The sequence below is a fragment of the Esox lucius genome, chromosome 3 (genome assembly GCF_011004845.1).
Source record: "Esox lucius isolate fEsoLuc1 chromosome 3, fEsoLuc1.pri, whole genome shotgun sequence".
NCBI classification, from domain to species: Eukaryota; Metazoa; Chordata; class Actinopteri; order Esociformes; family Esocidae; genus Esox; species Esox lucius.
In genome coordinates, this window is record NC_047571.1 from 32,597,912 (window position 1) to 32,622,911 (window position 25,000).

The 25,000-nt window shown below is 42.9% G+C and overlaps 1 protein-coding gene across 2 annotated transcripts in view; it reads right to left on the reverse strand.

The window, feature by feature from the left end:
* The window catches only part of vav3b (vav 3 guanine nucleotide exchange factor b), a 67,286-nt gene that overhangs the window by 3,301 nt on the left and 38,985 nt on the right, over positions 1-25,000 (reverse strand). For both annotated transcript variants that reach the window (XM_029118846.2, XM_029118845.2), the window contains exons 15-25: positions 23,907-24,016; positions 22,620-22,721; positions 21,636-21,727; positions 20,988-21,010; positions 20,138-20,171; positions 17,224-17,354; positions 12,056-12,121; positions 11,853-11,887; positions 11,245-11,361; positions 9,441-9,528; positions 8,844-8,976 (exon numbers count right to left, since the gene is read on the reverse strand). In XM_029118846.2, the coding sequence (XP_028974679.2) occupies positions 8,844-8,976; positions 9,441-9,528; positions 11,245-11,361; positions 11,853-11,887; positions 12,056-12,121; positions 17,224-17,354; positions 20,138-20,171; positions 20,988-21,010; positions 21,636-21,727; positions 22,620-22,721; positions 23,907-24,016 (931 nt within the window). The remainder of the gene's footprint in view (positions 1-8,843; positions 8,977-9,440; positions 9,529-11,244; positions 11,362-11,852; positions 11,888-12,055; positions 12,122-17,223; positions 17,355-20,137; positions 20,172-20,987; positions 21,011-21,635; positions 21,728-22,619; positions 22,722-23,906; positions 24,017-25,000) is intronic.

The following is a 25,000-nucleotide window of genomic DNA, read 5'->3' on the forward strand; positions in this document are numbered from 1 at the left end:
CAGGTTGATTCCTTGATCTATGGTTGCGGAGGAGGACTTGAGTCAGGAATATCTGTCCCAGAATGCACTGAGGGACAGGCGGTGTATTGAGTACTAACACCCGTGTTGGCTGTCACCCTCTGAAGAAACTGCCTTTAACATGGCGGAGATGGAGTCGCCCCACTGTCAAAATGCTCTCTGCACTCATAGTCAATTACATATCCACGACATAACATTTATTCCACACTTAAGAACGTTTACAGGGAACAAAATAAAATAATCAGTGGTTCAACCTCTCCAATCCGAGACATTCTGAACATGTATTTACTTCCGTTAGATATGTATAAGGTAACAAAGATTGGAGGGGAAGGAGAGGCAGCTGTGAGTCTATCACCCACTGTGGGGCAGCGTTCTGGCGGCTCCCCTTGATGGCATGGCTGTCATAGTGGCTGTTTGAGGCTTTGTCTTATTATTTGTTGCAGTTGTGACAGTTTTCTGTACACCGTGTAAACACAGTACCTGTATTTCTCATATTTGCAGTGACCTGATTTATAATTAATTAGTTTGTTGTTTTTTTGCCAACAATCTACACACAACACCCCATAATACACACAACACTGACATTGAAAACACGTTCTTAGAAACCTGTGCCAATTTTATGTACAACAATGCATGCACTGTTTTGATTAGTCTACATTGTATTTGTACCTGGATAATTGGTTCCCAAGGAGAGTGACATGTGTTCTATGTTCTTGGACAATAAAAAAAAAGATAGCACATATATACATGTTAGCCTTGTTATGGAAACTTTAGTTCATCACAAAGCATGATACTTTTTTGTTTTGGTATTTGAACAGGTGAAAATGTGATCCAGCTTCCTCCTCTTCATTCCCATATTTAATAGAAGCAAATACATGTCTGGAGATGTTGTGGCACTTTCAGAGGTTGAATTAGAAAAACATGGCTTGTGAATTGGTGCAATTCATGATAAAACCGTAAATCAACCATTTAATTAAAACGTTCTGTGATGATATTCCAAAAGGATTGTGTAGATATTTACCTCAGAAGGAATCATTTTCTTTTAAATACTATGGTCTGTTTAGAAGAGTAATCATAACAAACATTATTGCTATTGTTGATTAAATAGCAAAAAACTATTCAGTGTCATGATTAAAAACTTACATTTTAGTGGAAAACTCAGCATAATTACAGAGACAAATACATAATCCACAACATTCACAAATCTCATCATCTCTATTGTCAGTGATAACATGGGATAATTCTCATAAACCACAACCACTAAACAAATGTATTAAATTACAGTAGGATCTTTTAAAATACAGATGCATTATTAAAGCTTAAGGTATCAATCATGACTGTTTTCAATCCTTAACAAAGGGACAGAAAACATAATAAAGACTAATAAAGTCATTTAATTTGCACAGCTAGTTAGAGGGGACACGGTAATTAGCAGGGACAGCCTTACCGTTAATTTAGACTAAACACATCAGTGATTCATTCTTTTGCTATACCATTGCAAGGTTTTATCAATTATACAGGTTACTGCAAAAATAATAACTAGCCAGCAGGATTAATATGGCAAGAGCATATTCACTAATGCTAACATAGCTATGTTGCTGATTACCTATAGCTTACAGGTAAAACTTGCTGATTAGCTTATGTTTTTTTGCCAGCTGGTTGGCAAAATAGTTTTCTAGCTAGCTGCAGCGTCTCTGTTCTTGGGACAACAACCAAATGTAAAAGTGCATTCAGCAGCTTTTAACCCAAGACAGTTCAAGTGATGTTAGATGCCGTTCTCATACTTTAAGCTGATAGAGGAAATGCATTATTCAAAAGCGAATAGGTCATGAACAAGATGATGCATTACTTGCATTAAATTACGATTGTTAAATAAACGTATTGGTAATTTGCGGTGAACTGAACTCCAATGCATTGTAGAAATCTGCATGAAATGTCTTAAAATTAAATATAAAAATTAAGATAGCGTAGTAATTGCTAGCATAACCTGTACCTGCCAAACAGATGCAGTCATCATGCAGGTATAGGCCTTAAGATGTGCTCCTTCCTCCAGAACTAGCAGAACTAAGTGGGATTAGAAAAACAAGCTATCGTTTGGATCTTCTGGGTGATAATCACTGTGTCCGTTAATCTGTCTGGGAAATTATCAGTGGTTATATTTGTCCTTCAGAATGAACACCTCACCACATCCTGTCGCACAGGCTTAGAGATGAGAACACCAGATCTACATACAGTAGTAGTCAATTAGCAGAGACTTTTTCGGAGAGACTTACTTCATAGTGGTCCCTGAGGGAATGAAACCCACAACCCCGGCGTCGCAAGTTCACGCTCTACTAGCTAGCTGAGCCACACAGGACATTTTCTTCTACTAGAAGCCAGTCAGAGAGAAATGTCTTGCTATTCCAGTGTGTGTGTGTGGGTGCGCGTGTTCATGTAGGTGTGTCTGTTCAGAGTGATATTTCTTGTCCTGCCAGTAAAATGTGAAGCCATCCCCAAGCAATGTTATCTGGAAAGGCCTTGTTGTGCCCTGCTTACACACACACACACACACACACAAACACACACACAAACAAACACACATACCCACACAAACACACACGCACGCACACCCACACAAACACCCACACACACACACACGCACACACACAAACACACACACACCCACACAAACACACACACACACCCCCACACACACACAAACACACACACCCACACTCACACTATGGGTCTGATTCTTAGAAGATCTGGGCATTTAGGATGTGTTGTTAACTGCATCATGTAGTGTGGTTCGATGTGAGCTCCACCACAGGTCTCTGGTTCTCCTCCATCTTTCAAGTCTGCCACTGATAACAACATCTTACAAGGTCTGGAAATGAGCGAGTTGGTTGTATATCTGACATGTATGCAAGCAGGTGGCCAATTTAAAATCTCCCTGAGCTATTATAAGTGAGCTGTGGACGGGGTTGGGTGAGCTGTGGACGGGGTTGGGTGAGCTGTGGACGGGGTTGGGTGAGCTGTGGACCGGGTTGGGTGAGCTGTGGACGGGGTTGGGTGAGCTGTGGACCGGGTTGGGTGAGCTGTGGACGGGGTTGGGTGAGCTGTGGACCGGGTTGGGTGAGCTGTGGACCGGGTTGGGTGAGCTGTGGACGTGGTTGGGTGAGCTGTGGACCGGGTTGGGTGAGCTGTGGACGGAGTTGGGTGAGCTGTGGACCGGGTTGGGTGAGCTGTGGACCGGGTTGGGTGAGCTGTGGACCGGGTTGGGTGAGCTGTGGACGGGGTTGGGTGAGCTGTGGACGTGGTTGGGTGAGCTGTGGACGGGGTTGGTTAAATTACTTTTTTTATGTAATCTTTTACAGTTTCCTGTCGAAAACTCATAATCTGATTACTTTTGATTACTTTTGTATTAAGAGACATAAGACAAATAGGAATATAGCCAATTGAACATCGAGCCTGATCAATTAACTTAACTAAATTAAGTTTACATACCTGGACATACAGATCTTTTCATTTTACCTTATTGGTTATGTACTGTATTTGTGAAAAGTATTTTTTTCTAATACATCACAATCAGTGTTGGGGAATTAATTACAGTTACTAGTTACAGTTCCCATTAAGTAACTAGTAATGTAACTTGCTGTAGAAAGTACTGTGTTAAGTTACTTACTTTAAGATCAGTCCTTTGATTCTATATTCGCGTGTTGGTCACTTATGCCCAGAAGGCAGACATTTAATGGGACATCATTTAATTATGTAGTCTGGAATTGCACAGTCAGTGCAACTAACCAGCATTTAACATTATCAAACATTATACAGTGAACAATTCTCAAGTAATCTTATAATATAATGACAAAAAATATTTGCGTTTAGTTCTTTCATCAAGAATCTCTTAAATCATGTTGTATTAGAAGTGCTTCCACATTTTCAGTCCAGACTAATTTAACAGCCTATATGAACAGACTTCAATAGTAGATAGATCCATTGCAGTGAACAAGGAAGAACAAAAATAACAGCTGCAACCTTGTGCACTGATAAACACACCTTCTCAAAAAGAAAACTGCGATTTGAAATGGAAATAATGCAAATAACAACTTTGGTTGTCCAACAGGCAATTAATCCAAGCGAAACATAAAAACAACCTTGGTGATTGGTTATAAGCGAGGTTAATAATGATGTAGTCAAAATACACCCACATGGGGTCTCGATGAACCAAACACATTAAAGATCAAAATCAAAGTGAACAATTGAAATCGCAGGCTGTTCCAATTTCATCACAGCAACTCATAATGTGACTCATTAGTGTGTATGGCCCCCGTGTGCCTGTATTCACTACAGACAGTGTCTGGCCATGCTCCTGATGAGACAGCAGATGGTGTCCTGGGGGATCTCCTCCCAGACCTGGATCAGGGCATCAGGGAGCTCCTGGACCGTCTGTGGCGCTACTTGGCAGCATCCGACGCACTGATATATAACGTCCCAGAGGTTCTCAATTAGATTCAGGTCTGGGGAACGTGAGGGCCAGTCAGTGGCATCAACGCCTTCGTCATCCAGGAACTGCCAACACACTCTGGCCACATGAGGCTGGGCATTGTCCTGCACCAGGAGGAACCCAGGGCCCGCTGCACCAGTGTAAGGTCTGACAATGGGTCTGAGGATTTCATCCTGGTACCTAACAGCAGTCAGGGTACCGTTGGCTGCTGGGTTGATGCCCTTCTACGGCCCGGTCCAGCTCTCGTGTTACAGCCCCTCTCCTGGTATCTCCTCCATGCTCTTGAGACTGTACTGGGAGACACAGCAAACCTTCTTGTGACGGCACGTATGGATGTGCCATCCTAGAGGAGCTGGACTACCTGTGCAACCTGAATGGGCTGCAGGTACCGCCTCATGCTACCAGTAGTGACAAAGACACTAGCAAAACGCAAAACTAGAAAAGAATCAGTCTGCACCAAAACAGGTGACAATGATTCACAATTGCTTATGCGTCCTAAATGGACATATATATCCCTGAATTTTAAGTGTTATACTGGGATGATTCTCTTAATTCATTTGAGCAGTGTAGTAAACTGCTCAGCCTTCCCTGCTGCAGCTCAAATCCCTAGTCAACGCTACATATTGATTTGAAATGAATGGGAGCTGGGCGAGTGGCTTTGGTATGTGTATCATGTCCTTTATCTGGGAGAGCTGGTGCTGCCATCTTTGCGTCCTTTGTTGCCACTTGTTGCCAAACTGAGCTTGTGAGGACCCATCCTGCTCGTGGTCCTCCTTTATGGGGACGTTCCTGCAACCTGCCACTCACCTGCATCTTGTTCACCCCTGAACGCGCCTGTTTTCTGTTCTATGCTCTTTGTGAACCCAGCCGTCCTGTGGCTCCTGTTTTGCTTGAGAGGTCTGACATTGAAGTTCACACTGCGTTTGGAGCCTCGCACCCATTCATTACAGAGCTCAGATGAACACTGTGTTTTTTTTTATTGCAATTTCTCTAGAACTGTGGAAAATTTAATCAATTGACCATGATGTAGAAAGGCAAAATCAATGGTTATTCCTGGAAAAATGTATTCACTATACATAAAGACCAATATATCATTAACTTTTAAAGCATACATTTTGCGTTACCTGATGTCTTGACCCACAACCACCAATATTGTAAAACGCTTCGGATCCTTGGGATCTGCAGGCACGTGTACAAACGTGAACACGGCAGAGAATTCTGTTTTTCTGATGAGAACAGAACCTGCCCTTATTAGGGCAAACAGTGACTCGTTTTCTAAACACCATGTTAATAAATAAACTGCTGATGACATCTTACTTTCAGGTCGATGTCATCAGCAGCCACTGTTAACCAATGATATCACTGTTCTGTCCAGATGAATTAGGATCACAGGCCTTTATGTACGCAGTTTAGGTGTCGGCATGAAATGAAAATCATGACTGGTCATCAATGGGCCAAGTGCTTGTCAACACACCTTTCCTCCTCAAATATCATGGTCAATTCTGTAATTTTTTTTTTTATCTTGGAAGCAGTACCATGTTACAGCTATTTGTAGGCAAATAGTAGCCTAGTCCCCTAAACAGGTCCTATCCAAAATCTGAAAAATATAAAATACCAGGTATAGCCTATAATTGTTTCGAGAAATATGCTTTGGTAGTAGAGTACTAAACTACATTTATACGGGTTGGCTAATATTAATATAGGCATACTCAGTATTAAAGTGCTTACTTATCTGGGTATGCACGGCCACATTCGCGTGCATGCTAATCAAGCACAACTGATGCGCACAACTTTAACTTTAACAAGGTTTTTGAAAAAAAATATAACATGCAACGAATCCTAAGTATTTTTGCTTGTAATGAAACAGATCACACATTGTTTTTGTAATCCGTTACTCCCCAACCCTGCCTGTGGAAGACTTTCAGGGGTAGAAGGAGCACCATTTTCCTTTTTTGTTTGTGAATTTCTCTGCTTGTAGTATGCCGTTCTGTGTGTATTTCAAAGTGTCAGTGCTTTCTTAAAGTCTATTATTCTTTTCATTAAATAATGACATCATGATGCGTTTCTCCCAAAAGACAAATTAACACTATACTTATCTAATGTATTTCTGGCATGTCTAGCAAGTCTAATGCAGGGCTGAGATTCAGGTATAACACCAAGCTTTTCACTTAACAGTCGTGTCAACGGCAACTTGTTTATTTCGAAAGGTGCAAGTCGACTTTTACATTAATCCAACATATGTTAATGCATCATGCCTGGGAAGAATGGCAGCAACTATCATAACTAATATAACACTATAATTATTATTATCATCATTATTATAATAGCAGTTGACTAATGCCCTCAGTTATCTTTGCAGGCCTCCAGTCCTGCCGGAGGGAGTTGCTGTGGTGGTGAGACAACAACATCCATGCTGCCACCCAGAACCCTGAAAATTCTCAGACAATGTGGCTTTGTTAACTTACATTCGTTTTAATATCCTATTAATATCTGCCTTCGCTATTACCAAATCCAAATCCCCTTTTGCAAAGATTAAAGTTCACACAACAGCTCATCCCCATGTTAATGTCTGGACTATGAAACTCAGAGTAAAACCAGCAAACTAAATGCACTTTTCATTCGATTGGACACTGAGCCCAGTAAGTTTGGTTACCGGTCCAGAGAGGGTCCTGTTTGGCCAAGTGAGTTTGGGTGGTAGTTCAGAGAGGGTCCTGATTGGCCAAGTGAGGTTGGCTAGTCAAGATATGGTATCCATGATATTTTAATTCTGGAACATGCTTTTAACAATCTCTTTGCTGGCCCTTTTTTGCTTTGTTTGTTTAGTTTGCTCAGCTACAACAGAACATGTTTTTAAGTCCACCCCCTCATGTTGTTGCCAGTTCCTTTGGACTTAATCCAGGACTTAATGTTTCCAAAACACTTCCAATACCTTCATAGGGACAGGTGTATACGTCAAAAAAGATATGCAGTCAGATATATCCTCTGCACTCTCCACTGTGGTGTTTTCAGTCTAAACTGTCCTGTCAAAGCAGTTTCCCAGCGTTATGCTGGAGGTGTCATCCCACTGTTCCCTTCCTCTGACCTGCCGTTTGACAGGACAGAATAAGCTGGGCTGAATTATAAACAACATCACCAGAGTACAGACACATTTATTGATTAAGCACAGCATTAGATATAGCACAACATTTACAGTTCAACAATTTAACCCAAAATATGGTAATATAATTAATAATAATAATATATAATGTTTTGTCTAAATAGGCTCTGTTTAGCTTTTAAATACTGTATTTCTTAACAGACCGTAAATGTCAAACCTGTGAGTGCTATCCTATGATAAGTCAGTACTTGTCAGTACATTTAACAATTTGTCTGAATCCTATCAGTAACTGATCTAAGCCAGCGAATGACTGCGACTTGAATGCAATAGTTGGATTTAATAAGTATAACGTTTTGACAGAGCCATCAGGGCATGGAACTAACTCCCATCTGCAATTACTCAATCAAACAGCTAAATTACCTTCAGCCAGAAAATTCTCAGCTCTGTCATGAACAGCTCTGTTTGTGTTTGTGCTAGAGACGTCCTGTGTTCTCTTCTCTGTCTGTGGGGCTCTTCCGAATCCACAAGTATAAGCCTTTCATGAGTTGAGTTACATAGAACTTGTTTGATCACAAAAAGAGGATCAAAAGTCCAGAAGTCATTTGAAGAACCCCAAACATTTGAACTTCAAGCGAGTCTGTTACGTAGATATTCCGAAAGAAGATCGTCATGTTTGTGTTTTTTTTGGCAGGATATAGGATTTAGTAATTATTTTCTACAAAAATGTACACAGTCTCATCCTCTTTGCTTCAGACACATAACAGTACTATCCCCCCACCCTAAAATCTAACATTTTCCATGTGGAGTAGCAAATCCTATTCTAGTCTCGTTCGTTTTGGGAACATGAGGAGGAGAAAGGTCGTTTCATTGTTAAGAATTCAGTCTTGTGAACATTAGAGGCAGGATTCTACACAGAGCACCTTTAAAAAGGTTATATCTCGAAGATTTTTAAAAGGTACTTCACAACCCACTTCCTGAAGACTTGTTTAATGTCCATTTAGCAAAGATACCTATGCTATGTCACGGATTTCTATGCACTATAGCAGGGAAGGCAAATGTCACTGTAAAATACGTATATTTTAAAGTACACTGTAAAAGCCCACCCAGAGTACTCTGACAAGGAAAGCCATCTGACAGGACTGACGGGGCGGTACTGCGGTGGTGATGGAGCGTGCGTTTGTTATGACACTGTGTGTTTGTGTGTGTCACCGTCCAGCCGTGCTGTTGTTCACTCGTACTCACCACTACAGGTGAGTCTGACCGGCAGAGGGACACAGTTTCCATTGCCCGACTCCCTGAAGGGGACCTCAAGTGTGGTGTCCAGAGTCCTGAAGCCCTCCCTCAGAGAGTGCTGCTTATAGTACTCCACCAGTTCCTGAGGGGCGAACACACAGGACATACTCACAGTTATGGGTCACTTCAAAGGGGTAGAAGGTTGGATTCAGTCACACCAAACCCATTTGTCAGGCTGACACCACTTTGTAATTTGTTGGAGGTCTAGATCTTTTGAATTCAGGGAGTGAGGAGACATTTATACCACACGTCTGCCCCTTAACTTGATAAGAGCTCTTTTTTCTTGCTCAAACTCTTCCTTTAACACGTACGGATTCAGAACTTAATCAAGGGTCCGACCAATTTCCAGTTCCACCGGGTTCTACATTTTGAGAATAAAGGAGTTGTCATGTGAACCCGGGAGAACCATTTTCAGACGGGGTAAAGCGCTTGTTGTTTCCCCGTTCCCAGACTGTACTGCACACAGACATGGCAATGGGAACCAACCCGACCCACTACAAAGTTCCCTTGTCTGATGTCCTTCCGAGAGGTTAAAATATGACTCACCAAGACAGTCTTGAACAGCCTCGTCTCCGCAATGTAAAAACTTCCACTCTTGGTCAGAATCTTAATATGTTTCACTTCATCCTTGAACCTGTGTATAAAGAAGACAAACAGTCAATCAACTGATGAAGAACTAAGAAGGAAAGAGGTCTCATCTGTGTATCCTTGCCATTCTAACATTCTCCATAGATATGGAAGGAGATCTCATCTGCGTAGCATTACCATAATAAAATTGTCCATAGATATGGAAAGAGGTCTCGTCTGTGCATACTTGCCATTATAGAAAATACTTATGAAACCTACCTACTGCAGAAACAAATTATATAATCAATAAAATGGTTCCCTTTTATGTTCAAGCCCTAAATATGACTCATATATTCTGTATGGAAATACACTGATGAGCCAAAACGTTATGACCACTCACAGGTGAAGCAAATAACGTCGATCAGCCTCTAACAAAAGCACATATCAAGGTGATTTAGATGGAAAGCATGGGCCAAATTGTTAGGGCCAGACAACTGAGCCAGAGCATCTTTGAAACGACAAGGCTTGTGGGGTTCTCCCGGTCAGCAGTGGTGAGAACCTACAGACAGTGGTCCGAGGAGGGGCAAATCACACACCGAAAACAGGGCGTTGGGCACCCAAGGCTCATTGTTGTGTGAGGGCAATGAAGGTCATCCTGTCTGGTCTGAACCGACAGAAGGTCTACTGTGGCATGAGTCACAGGACATTTTAAGGATGGTTAAGGGAGGAATGGGTCACATCACACCCTGCTGTGTATGAGGCTGCGTAGTCACAGACCGGTCAGAGAGCCCATGGTGACCCCTGTCCACCATCAAAAGTGCCTACAATGGCCACGCGAGTGTATGAACTGGACCATGGACCAGTGGCCATAATGTTCTGGCGTATTGTGTGTCTATCCGCACAGTACCAGTCAAAAGTTTGGAAAGACAAATATTCACCCGTGCTATTGGCCTTGCTTGTAAACTAAATCTGTTTGGACAGCTTTTTTCAAAGTAAGGATGATTTTCATATTTTTTTCAAAACCAGCGTGAAGTATTTATTTCCAATTCTTGTTTTCATAGTAACACAGTTCTCATATTGTGTCATTGGATATTGTACTTTATTGAGACTTGAGACTTTCAAAGTGTGTGTGCATGTGTGTGAGCATAAGTGTGCTGGTAGGTAAAACAACAACATTGATCGGTTGTCCTGGTGATATCATTCATTACTAACACACTACAACAGTTATCCTGTGGTTATCAGTCACCCCAAACCCACTACAGCAGTTATCTTCTGGTTATCAGTCAACCCAAACCCACTACAGCAGTTATCCTGTGGTTATCAGTCAACCCAAACCCACTACAGCAGTTATCTTCTGGTTATCAGTCACCCCAAACCCACTACAGCAGTTATCCTGTGGTTATCAGTCACCCCAAACCCACTACAGCAGTTATCCTGTGGTTATCAGTCACCCCAAACCCACTACAGCAGTTATCCTGTGGTTATCAGTCACCCCAAACCCACTACAGCAGTTATCTTGTGGTTATCATTCACCCCAAACCCACTACAACACTACACTGGAGTGTGTGGTTTGTGTGGTAACATTCTTCTGTGAGGGGAAAATACAGTCCCAGAAAGCTTTCAGACTCTCAGTGTCTATTGAACCGGGCGGCGTGAGATTACAGTTACCCAGCGATTCTGTAGATACAGGAGGAACATGATCCAACCTCAACACAGTTGCATGAGAAAAGCATGCATGCATGAGAGCACACACACACGCACAGCCCAGTTCTGCACTATTTACTTGATGCTGATGGCGTATTCAGTACACTCTCTGGTTCTGTGTCTGATGAGGTAGGTGCTGTTTTCTCTGTCCATCAACTCAACCTCTGCCTGGTGTCTCTCCATTGGCCCTGCAAACCTGAGCACCATACAACCATTACACACCCAGCATGCAACCATCATAAAGTACAACCACCACACGACCATCATACAACCATTACACACCCAGCATGCAACCATCATAAAGTACAACCACCACACGACCATCATACAACCATTACACACCCAGCATGCAACCATCATAAAGTACAACCACCACACGACCATCATACAACCATCAAATAATCCTCACATAATCCTCACACAACAATCACACAATCATCACAGAACCATCACACAATCATCACAATTTCATCACACAACAAACACACACAGCACACAACCTTCAGATAATCATCACAAAACCATCACATATTCATATCACTACCACCAAACAAACACAAGACAATCACCACTCAACCACCACACCACCACCACACCACCACCACACCACCACCACACCACATACCCAACGAATAATTACATTATTAGAAGTATAATATAGAATCTCATTGTTTTTTTTTCACCTACCAGAGCTGGGTCGAGTAATCAACTGGTTTTGGCACCTGTGAGAGAAACATATTCAGTCTGGAGTTGATCTACACTACTGAGCAATCAGTTTTGAGGAATGTAGGCCATATAAAGGGACTCCAACACATCTACATTTGCCTATGAAGGGTCCATTAAGCATTTAAAGAGGTTTTTAAAGAAGTCTGTTTAGCTTCCGTACTTACACACGGGCAGGGCCTGACTGCATCGCTGGGAAAGTAGCCAATCTCTCTCGTCTTCAGGATCTTGCCCTGCAACAGCACACAGCTGTTAATCACATTATATTTGCCTGGGAGCAACATCCGTCTCTCCCTTCACCATCGTTTCTATAAATCCTAGACAATTAGCCCAGAACCAGGCAGAGCGTCTAACAAACACACACACACACACACACACACATTCTCATACACAGCTTGAGTTATTCATAGCAGCAGAGCAGACTTCAGTGGTGGGTGGTAGATTTGTACAGTGTCTAAAACAACAGGCTTGTTTAACACTAAATAATGAATCTGATGATTCTCCTGTCTTGACACCAGAACAATCTGAGCTCCTCGTGACAGACTGTGAAAGACTAACTGTTTTGTCACAATTAAGCGCTTCTAGCAAGATTAAGATTACACTGCCAACCAGACGCAGCGTAGCCCTTATTTATATTATTATATCATTAAAATAATAAAAGAAACAATTGGGGAGACAATAATTATAATAGCTATTATTACATTTTACAAACCATTCTCAGTGATTAAATGTAAAGATTTTGTAGGAGGTTTTACGGAAGTCTGTTTAATTTAAACAAGTTAATCTAAGATGCAGTCATGAAATTCAAGTCTGAGACTTTGTTTTGTATTCATCTCCCAGGGTGTTTATCTTCCCTCTTGCTCTCTCTCTCTCTCTGTATCTCTGTATTTCTCTCTCTGCATCTCACTCTCTCTCTCTCTGTCTCTCTGTATCTCTCTCTCTCTGCATTTCTCTCTCTGCATCTCTCTCTATCTCTCTCTCTCTGTCTTTCTAGCTCATTCAAACACTTCAAAGGGCTTTATCGGCATGGGAGACATTTGTTTACATTCCTAAATCTATTGGGGGAAAATAAAATTAAAATAATTAACAAAAAAATAAGAAATTCTATCTCTTCCCTCCCTTGGCCGCTCTGTCTCTTTCTTTTTCTGTCACTTTGTCTTTGTATCTCTTTCTGTCCCTCAATTTGTTATTTACATTTTAATTTGCTTTATTAGCATGGTGATTAAGTTGGTCAATAAGTTGTACAATGTCACAAAGTTCAATGTCACAAAGTTCAATGTTACAAAGTACAATGTTACAAAGTACAATGTTACCAAGTTCAATGTTACCAAGTTCAATGTTACAAAGTTCAATGTTACAAAGTTCAATGTTACAAAGTACAATGTTACAAAGATTTTGACAAGTATTTTTTATTTAATTGCCTTGTATTTTGTGTTATTTGTCAGGAAGTGCCGCTCTGTCTGTGGGTCTAACATAGAACAGTGATTACACAGGACTTCCTGGGTCTACCCTTCACAATGATAAGACTGTGCTTACTTAGCCTCTTCATCGAGGTACTGATTAGCAACCATGGTGAAATAGTTTTTCATGGTGTTCCATCGACTTAAGGCCAGTTATTTCATCTGCATGTGTCTGTGTCCCCCAGTAGATCCTGCAGGTGTGTTTACAATCTAGTTTGGTTTATTCTTCTTGCATGTTCTTGTCCTGAGGCTTCAGTGTGTGAGTTCGACACATTTGTGAGCTCAATCCCCAGACCAGTTGATGAAGGGACTCTTATCTTGGCTTAACTCTTGGAATTGCGAGGCCTGATTACGATGGAAGAGTGACTGTGTTTGAGATGTTTCCACTCCATTGCTCTTTTTGAGTTTGTAATATTGGTGGATATTGGCCTAATTCATGCATTGCTTGTAGTTTTCCTCCAGTTATGTAGGAGAATCTTACAGTACAGCATGCTGGGATTCAATGGGGTTTCACTCTGTCTACCCCGCCCCCTCCCTCCCTGTCTCCCCCCCCGCCTCTCTGTCTACCCCGCCTCCCTCCCTGTCTACCCCGCCTCCCTCCCTGTCTACCCCTCCCGCCTCCATGTCTACCCCACCCCCCTCTCTGTCTACTCCGCCCCCTCCCTCTCTACCCCACCTCCCTCCGTCTACTCCACCCCCTCCCTCTCTACCCCGCCCCCCTCTCTGTCTACTCCGCCCCCTCCCTCTCTACCCCACCTCCCTCCCTGTCTACTCCACCCCCTCCCTCTCTACCCCGCCCCCCACTCTGTCTACCCCGTCCCCCTCCCTGTCTACCCTGCCCCCTCCCTCCCTGTCTACTCCGCCTCATCCCTCTCTACCCCGCCCCCCTCCCTGTCTACCCCACCTCCCTCCCTGTCTACTCCGCCCCCTCCCTCTCTACAGCGCCCCCTCCCTCCCTGTCTACCCCGCCCCCTCCCTCTCTACCCCGCCCCCCTCCCTGTCTACCCTGCCCCCTCCCTCCCGGTCTACCGCGCCCCCCTCCCCCCCGTCTACCCTAACACCCCTCCCTCCCTGTACCTCTTTATTTCAGTAGAAAGTGCATCTCAGCCTCATGCATCGCCTCGTCTCAACAGAAATTAGATTGGAAAGTGAATCCAAAGCCCATCCTGATGATTCATTCAACTTAATAACATTTCATCAGAAGCTTTTGAGAGCCCTTCTCTATTTGTTACGCCCTCGATAAGCGTGTGATAAAGATTAAACGTATTACGCTGGCACAGTAAACGATCAAATGAAATTACAGTGATTGATTATATTGTGCAGCCTGGCGCAGGGAGGGTGTGGGACAGAACGAGAGGGGGGAGAGAGGGGGAGGCAGAAAGATGGGTGGGAGAGAGAGAGAGAGAAGGAGAGAAGCAGTTGAGAGAGAGAAGAGGTGGATAATTGCCTTCAGGCTAGAACTGGGGACATGAATCAATGTTCTGTAATTCCAGCCTTAGAACCCCCGGGGGAACCCGTAGAAAATTAAGTAGCCTTATTAGAACGCTGCCATGCGTTGGCCTACTGTTGGGGGAATCAAACAAACACATCAAGAATTGTGCATCATTCAGCGTTTCATCAGGCTACCCCCCTCCCCGCCCAACGAACACGCAGTGCTTCAACTTTGTGGTCAACGCCGTGACTCGCAAATGTCTCGCAATCTGAACTTTTGCACCTTTTCATCAGCGTTTCTCACAGTGAGGTCAAGATTTCCCAGCTGCCGTGCCTAGTAGTTCCTCAGTGAACCAACTGGAGGAAGACTGGGCAATGTGATTGTTTTCCTCCTGCATTATTCCCTCCTCGACAGGGTAGGTGGTGGCCAGAGTGGCAGTAATATCATCTCAGAGCAACGCCAGGTGTGTGTGTGTGTTAACAGGTGCTTTTACTATATAATAACATAATGTAATATACAATGATACCAACATTCTGTTTCCGTCCAAACTGCTTAGCCAGCAGGCTATGGACAGCAACATTTCCGTAGTCTCAAAAAAACTACATTATGCAAATATAGAATGCAGAAGAATGCAGATGGAAAACCCAGCATTTTCAGTGGACTAAACAGGATTGATGTTTGAAGAATCTTGCTTCCTAAATAAACTGAGTTTTAATTCCTATCCTATTCAGCCCTAGCAAACAGCCTCTCTATTGAACTATGAATATGTTCATAACTGCCCCTAGTGTTCTGAGGGTAAACAGTACATCTCATACTGTATGTTGACACTGAACATAGATGAGAGTCATTAACGACCAATAGCACTGGGATATGTTGACAATGAACATAATAGCACTGATATGTTGATAATGAACATAATAGCACTGGGATATGTTGATAATGAACATAATAGCACTGATATGTTGATAATGAACATAATAGCACTGAGATATGTTGATAATGATCATAATAGCACTGCTGATATTCCTACGATAACGTGTTGGAAAATCAACAAAATTAAGGTGCTGCATCCAGGCCTGATCTCTGGGTCTGATCTCTGGGTCTGATCTCTCGGGTCTGATCTCTCGGGTCTGATCTCTCGGGTCTGATCTCTCGGGTCTGATCTCTCGGGTCTGATCTCTGGTCTGATCTCTCGGGTCTGATCTCTCGGGTCTGATCTCTCGGGTCTGATCTCTGGTCTGATCTCTGGTCTGATCTCTGGTCTGATCTCTGGTCTGATCTCGGGTCTGATCTCTCTGATCTGATCTCTCTGATCTGATCTCTCTGATCTGATCTCAGGTCTGACCCCTCTGATCTGATCTCAGGTCTGACCTCGGGTCCAATCTTGGGTCTCATCAATGATCTGAAAAGGTATTAATCATGCACACACTGTCGGTGGAATCATGTAGATTCAGTCTTGCAGGACTGTATATATCTTGGCTTGTATAATCCAATAGGGGATGATGTCATGTTGATTTAGTCACATTTCCTAAGTGTTTTTCTCTACTATACAATGCAAACTTAATATGGCTGGTTGAGACATTGAATTATGTCCATCTGTGCCTGTTGGCATGTCTCCTACAAAACAGTCCTGGAAGAGTTTCCTGGCAGGGCATATGACTAGCTTGGAGGTAATATCTATTGGGCCAATTTACACATACATCTGGAATATAAATGTAAGTTATTTAACAGAATGCTCAATACAAAAACAAGGCATCTGGGGGAATTGGACAATTCAGAGGACGCAGACTGCTGTGAAGAAACACGATCATAGGATAATCTCTTCTGATACTGTCCATGAGGCACATTTCTGGATCGCGATGGCTGTCATGTCATAATATCATGGGGCAATTGACCAGCCGACTGTACATTCGGGGGACACAGAGGACCCAGGTCATTATCGTGCACATTTATGAAGACGTTGTGATCAGGGGGTTCAGATGATGGCCGAGCACGAGTCAGTTTGCAACAGGCAAAGCCTGGAAAGGTTGTAGCTCAGGGGCTGCAGATAGCTTAGTGGATATAGCAGTAACCAAATTAATAAAAAAAATTATGATTATATATATGGAAAATTTTAATTTAATTAAACAAAGGGGGATTAGACATGATGCAAGAAATGTTTTATACTTGCAACGATTAAGCTGATATTCTCATACCACTGGAAGATAATGAGGCCTGAAGTCACTAGTCACCCGAATAAAGTTTCTCGTTTCACTCTCTTTACTTTCAATTTAATTCAATGTTAACTTAAAGGGCTTTATTGGCACAGGATTATTTTTTACGTTGCTGAAGCTTTCCCTCTCCCCACCATCTCTCTCTCTCTCCCTCTCCCTCTCTCTCGCTTTCTCTCTCTCTCTTTCGCCCAAGACACATATTGGTGGAGTACTGAGGTTTCAGTCATCACCTGCCACCAGGAGCTGTGCAGGTCAGCACAGATGAGCTCAATGATGTCCCCAGCATGGATGGTCAGCGAAGAGCCAGTCTGCGGGGGGGGAATGCCACAATAGTCTTTGATCACCACCATCTTGGGAAGACCTGAAGGAGAAGCAAAGAACAAAGAGGACACACTGAACCATGACTCAGAGAGACCTGGAGAGACAGCATGTAATGAACAGACAGATAATGACTTGAAGGAGAGACAGACATGTAATGAACAGACAGATAATGATTTAAAGGAGAGACAGACCAGTAATGAACAGACAGATAATGACTTGAAGGAGAGACAGACATGTAATGAACAGACAGATAATTACTTGGAGAGACAGCCATGTAATGAACAGATAGATAATGACTTGTAGAAAGAGAGACAGCCATGTAATGAACAGACAGATAATGACTTGTAGAAAGAGACAGCCATGTAATGAACAGACAGATAATGACTTGTAGAAAGAGAGACAGCCATGTAATGAACAGACAGATAATGACTTGTAGAAAGAGAGACAGCCATGTAATGAACAGACAGATAATGACTTGTAGAAAGAGAGACAGCCATGTAATGAACAGATAGATAATGATTTGTAGAAAGAGAGACAGCCATGTAATGAACAGATAGATAATGAACTAAACACCAAAAAATGCAAATAGGCTACTCCAATCCAGATTAAAAGCAAAATCAACTCAGCAATACAGTAAAAGGCTTGTGGATTGAATCAGAGCGTATGGAACGTGTTTATGGTAGGGACCATAGAAAACTCACAGAAGCCCTCACACCTTTCAGTGAAAGCAGTGAAAATACGCTAGGATGCTAGGCTGGCTACTGCTGTTTGACCTGACCTGAAACCAAACTAGACTTTTAATCCTTGCCCTGAGCAAACAGCTGCACACCTGTATGTGTTTGAGTACTGCCCCAGTACAGCCTGAGGTTCAGGTAAAAATCACTTCTACAGTTCTATGAAATCTCTTCTTCAGTTCTATAGAACCAACTCTTCAGTTCTTTAGAATCACTTCTTCAGTACTCCAGGACAACATCACTGACTATCATTTTAAAGCCAAAGCTGCCGACCTTTGAACTGTAATGGAAAAAGACACTCTCGTTTGTCTCATGCTGAGAGCAATTTAAATCAATAAGTATGACACTTGGTGTGTCTTTCAAGTCTTTCTTGTGAAGATAAAAAACATGGACAGGAATCCTCTCTGAATGACACAGCCAGACATTAGCACGGCAGGGTCAAGGAGCGGAGCAGAGCTGGAGAGTTTCACAGCATCGCCCTATCCCTTTAGCTAGCTCGAGCGTTTCTTAGTGAATCCACCCAGCCCAATTGTTCTCCCCGCACCTTTCCTTCCCGTCAGCCGGCTGACACTCTACACTGGAGACGATGGTAAAGGAAGGCTTTTCTATTGGATATTCCTTTAGCACCATGACGTGGATGGTGTTATGGTCTTTGCATATGGTTCTGTTTGCATCACCACCATCACCACCATTATCACCATTACCATCATCACCATCATCAACACCATCATCACCATTACCACCATCATCATCACCATCATCCCCACCATCATCCCCATCACCACCACCATCATCATCCCCATCACCACCATCATCACCATCCCCATCACCACCATCATCACCATTACCATCATTACCACCATCATCATCACCATCATCCCCACCATCATCATCCCCATCACCACCATCATCACCACCATCATATTCATCCCCATCACCACCATCATCAACACCATCATCACCATTACCATCATTACCACCATCATCATCACCACCATCACCACCACCATCATCATCCCCATCACCAACATCATCATCATCATCATCACAACCATCATCACAACCATCACCACCACCATCCGCATCACCACCATCATCATCACCACCATCATCACCACCATCATCACCATTACCATCATCACCACCATCATCATCATCACCATAATCACCACCATCATTATCATCCCCATCATCATCATCCCCATCACCATCACCACCATCACCATCATCATCCCCATCACCACCATCACAACCACCATTATAACCACTATCACCACCATCATCACCATCATCACCATCATAACCACTATCACCACCATCATCATCACCACTATCACCACCCTCATCCCCATCGCCACAGTACCCTTCACCACCACCACCATCATCAACACCATCACCACCATCATTACCATCATCACCACGACCATCACCATCGTCATCACCATCATCCCGCATCATCATAACTACCATCACCACCCTCATCCCCATTGCCACAGTCCCCATCATCACCACCACCATCATCAACACCATCATTACCATCATCACCACCACCATCATCAACACCATCACCACCATCATTACCACCATCATTACCACCATCACCACCATGATCCCCATCACCACTATCATCCCCATCACCACTATCATCCCCATCACTATCATCACCACCACCATCACCAACATCATCACCGCCATCATCCTGATTACCACCATTATCAACACAATCCCCATTACCATCATTACCACCATCATTCCCATCACCAACATCATCACCACAATCCCCATCACCATCACCACCACTATCACCCCCATCAATACAATCACCATCATCCCCACCATCATCCCCATCATCATCACTATCACCATCATCATCACCAGGACCTTTTCTTCCTCATCCTAACAGTGTTCGTATGAAGTATATTTCCACACTGTTAGCAGTAGTCCAACGTCCTGCAGAGCTACTGAGGTGTAACTAAATCTGACTCACAGCTAAAACCTCAAAGGGTTACACAGGCTACTTTCACAGCATCGGTTTTCCCGAGATGTCTGTGTTAGGTTCTGGGAAGAGGCACGGTCAAGCCACACTGACCTGGATCTGGCTGTGTCCGTACCATCGGAGACCTCTTTGGAGAGAGAGAGAAGGAAAGTCATTCACGCACATCACCAGAGGCCACACACTGACACACATACACAAACTGACACATTCACAAACACATGCAGACACGCACAAACATAGTGCGACACGAACATGACCTGTCCTACAGCAGGGGTCATGGGTCGTGAAGTTGAATCCTCTGTAAATCCTGTAGATATCTCTGTTTCTATCACGACTGACAAAATAAACACGGTAACAGACTCACAGATGCAGCATCATACCCAAATTTGATCTTTACAGGAAAATAATGATAAATAAAAATAATAATAAAATAATAAATCTGAGGCCATACTGATAGAGACAGTTGAGGGATGGTTAGGCCGCAGGACCTGCTAGGCCAAGACCACTAGAAACATGCAAGTTTCATATAATTATTCTGCTGTGAATAAATGTCACAGCAACCACAGGACAAAATTTAAACACGGCATCTGTATTGAACATTACACTCGGGGAGCTGTAATGAAGGAGTGTGAGTAATGTAGCCTCTCAATCCAAACTGTATCCTCAGGTCTAGCCAGTCAGAGGAGACTCAAAATGACAGATTTGATGAATGTAAAGGAACAGCAAATGCCGAGAGTCTGGGGAACATTCATCTATATCCTCCTGTCTATCACCCACTGTTTTGCTGTTTGTGTATGTTGGTGTTTTTGTTTCTGTGTCTGTGCATCAGTCTGTGTACCGGTGTGTGTATATTCTGTGTATATTTATGTGTCTGGGAAGTATTTTGAAAGTCATGTGCTACATTTCTAAGGCTTTACAGAAAGCAGCCGAGTGGAGGAGTTACCTGGGGCCTCGGTGTGGCAGAATCTGAAATCAGATGAGAAAGAAAACATTTTGAGATTAATTCGATCTCAGGCCTCTATTAAATCCATAGTGAAGGAGCTCAGCAGAGACTGCATTCACGGTAAATGCCTCATAATGTGTCTGGAATTAAAACATGACAGTCTAACCACTGCAGTCTTATGTGTAATCCTATAAGAAAAAACACTGACATTGTTCTGGAAGCCACTGGCATTGTTCTAGAAGTCATTGTTCTAAAAGCCATTGACATTGTTCTACAAGTCATTGAAATTGTTCTAGAAGTCATTGAAATTGTTCTAGATGTCATTGAAATTGTTCTAGATGCCATTAAAATTGTTCTAGATGCTATTGAAATTGTTCTACAAGTAATTTAAATTGTTCTAGAAGTCATTGAAATGTTCTAGAAGTCATTGACATTGTTCTAGAAACCATTGAAATTGTTCTACATGTCATTGAAATTGTTCTAGAAGTCATTGACATTGTTCTAGAAGTCACTGACATTGTTCTAGAAGTCATTGACATTGTTCTAGAAGTCATTGACATTGTTCTGGAAGCCATTGACATTGTTCTAGAAGTCACTGACATTGTTCTAGAAGCTATTCACCTAGTTGTAGAAGTAGATTTCTCTTACCAGTTTTTCCACAGATGCCCAGTCGACCCAGACACTCTTTATGGGCCCCTAGACCACACTTAACACACATATAGCCCTGGTTGAAGATACCCCTGAAGGAAGCAGTAAACAAAAAACAAGCATGGTTTAAAACCAACAACAGGTATAACAAGGTTGATACACGACATTCAATGTGTTACATTAAAAAGAGATTACTGAAGGGACATACTACCTTGCAATAAAATTGCCTCTCGACATTAGATCATTAACATCACGACATTAACATCACGCCATTAACATCACGCCATTAACATAATGGCAAAAATATTTAGCTAGACACCTTTAATCTAATCTTTAATTTAATTGTGTTAATACGAAACATTAGTTTAAGTATGTTTCCACAACAAATAGCATTTATGAACTGTATGGCTTATATTAGCCAGTAGTTGCTAGCAATTGCTAGCAAAACCGAAGATGAACTTTACACCGCCAAAGCTATTTCATTTCATGGCACAACAACGTTTGTTTCTCTTTCATTCGTGAATGACATTGATATAATAACTATTAATATAGGTTACGATAACTGAGTTTTTCATCGAATGGTAAGATGAGGGAATCGTGGAAACCCCTCCTCTTAAACAGCACAAGAGGTTGTGACCTACATCACGCCAGAAAGCATGCACCGATGCATATTTTTGAAAATCCACCCGAAATAGTTGCAATATAGTTGCAATTATTTTAGGCTTAATATAACATAGCTACGGAAGCTCGTAGCCAGCAAAGTTCTGGTCTATCTTGAAGAAATCCTAATGCACACTTTGTTCTGTCAGAGACGAGGATCAGACACCAGTCACCCACAAGGCAGTCCGTCACTTACTCACACACTCAGTAAGAGACATTCGCTCTTCTTGGCCGGCTCCGCATACGTGGTCCGGGCAAAAATATTACCATCAGACGCTATCCAGAGAAAAAATATAGCACCCCATATTTGACCTTTGACCTTACCTGAGCAGTAGGTGGCAGGCGCTACAGGTAGTGATTCTGTCAAAGGTGTGCATCCTGAACTGGTGGGAGTTATTATTGGCATTCCCTGGCCTGATGTTGGACCTGTGGAGAGAAAGAAGAGGGGAGTGTGAGGGAGAGACAAGGGGAGAGGAAAGGGGGAGAAGGGAGAGGGGAGGGTAGGAGAAGAGGATGGGAGCAAGGGGAGAAGTGAGGAGAAAGGACAGATGGGGGAGGAGAGGGGGGAGGAGAGGCAGGTAGGAGAGGGACAGGAGAGGAGAGATGATGGGAGGAAAGGAGAGAAGGGGGTGTATGTGTATGTTTGACTTTAGTGTGTTTGTGTCTGCGTGCAGTATGTGTGTGTGTGTGTGTGTCTGTGTGTAGTGTGTGTGTGTGTGTGTGTGTGTGTGGTGTGTGTCGGTGTGTAGTGTAGTGAATGTGTAGTGTGTGTGTGGTGTGTGTGTGTGTGGTGTGTGTGTCTATCTAAAGGAGAATAGGAATATCAAGTGTCTTCTGGGATGTCTATATGTTTCTGTGGATGAGAGATGGTAAGACCAGCGTGATGTCATAGCCTTTGAAATAAGCATCCCTTTGAAGTGGACGGCGCATTAACCAAGCGGTTCCTTAGCAACTCACATGGCCAGCTTCCACAGCCTGTACATTGGTTTGGAGGAGACACTGTGCTGCCTCAGTGGGCCCCTTGTAGTGACAAGCCCCGAGTTGGAAGTGCACGCGCAAACACACACAGATACACACTCACGCTCACTCAAACTCTGTCACACACACCATCTCTCTCTCTCTCTGCAGAGGTAGATTGCTAAGTAGAACAACATTATGGGCTCTCAACAGGACTGAGTTCAACATCCCTCTCTAAATCAAAATAATTTCTCCTCATCATGTTTTCAATTCTGACAAAAAGCAATTCCAGCACCGTTTGAAACAACATTTCCTACTTCAATTTTACCATGTCAACAATATATAAAGGGGGCGCCATTCTGTGATTCCAATAGGCCCACCAACAGCAAACACAAATGACTCTGTAATGAAAACAAGCTGTTTTACTAGTGACAAAAAAACATGAATTTCCTTCCAAACACGAGAGCGAGCCAAAGTCAAAACAACCTGAACTAATTTCATAAATTGTTCACCTAAGTTTAACGACAAGCAGCCCAGCGGCGTCTAGGGTGTTACTTGTGATGTATGTGCCGACAGAAAAAAAAAAACCCTGGAAGAAGCACAGAGGCGGATCCACAGTTGCAGTCCAAACTTCAGAGGTGGCAGACAACTCACAAGGCCATGTCGAACTGATCCAGCCATTTCTTTTTCAACTCCTTGGTCTTGAAGATGAACTCGAAGCCACTCTGGCCCTGCTGGTGTGTGAGGTAGAACCCGTAGCACCACTGGTGAGGGAGACAAACACGGGAAGAGAGGATGAGAATGTGAGAGCTGAAGTTGACCCACGCACACGCAAACACACACACACACACACACACACACACACACACACACACACATACGTTTATTTGGCTAATTAAATGGGGGCACAAAAGTTGACAGTCTGTAGAATATAGTACATGTACAAATCCCCACCATTAACCTTAACCTTACACATAAACCTAACCTACAGTGGGGCAAAAAAGTATTTAGTCAGCCACCAATTGTGCAAGTTCTCCCACTTAAAAAGATGAGAGAGGCCTGTAATTTTCATCATAGGTACACTCCAACTATGAGAGACAAAATGTGACAAAAACTCCTGAAAATCACATTGTAGGATTTTTTATGAATTTATTGGTAAATTATGGTGGAAAATAAGTATTTGGTCAATAACAAAAGTTAATCTGAATACTTTGTTATATACCCTTTGTTGGCAATGACAGAGGTCAAACGTTTTCTGTAAGTCATCACAAGGTTTTCACACACTGTTGCTGGTATTTTGGCCCATTCCTCCATGCAGATCTCCTCTAGAGCAGTGATGTTTTGGGGCTGTCGCTGGGCAACACGGACATTCGACTCCCTCCAAAGATTTTCTATGGGGTTGAGATCTGGTGACCGGCTAGGCCACTCCAGGACTTTGAAATGCTTCTTATGAAGCCACTCCTTCGTTGCCCGGTTGGTGTGTTTGGGATCATTGTCATGCTGAAAGACCCAGCCAATTTCATCTTCAATGCCCTTGCTGATGGAAGGAGGTTTTCACTCAAAATATCACGATACATGGCCCATTCATTCTTTCCTTTACACGGATCGGTCATCCTGGTCCCTTTGTTGAATAACCGGCCCAAAGCATGATGTTTCCAACCCCATGCTTCACAGTAGGTATGGTGTTCTTTGGATGCAACTCAGCATTCTTTCTCCTCCAAACACGACGAGTTGAGTTTTTAGTAAAA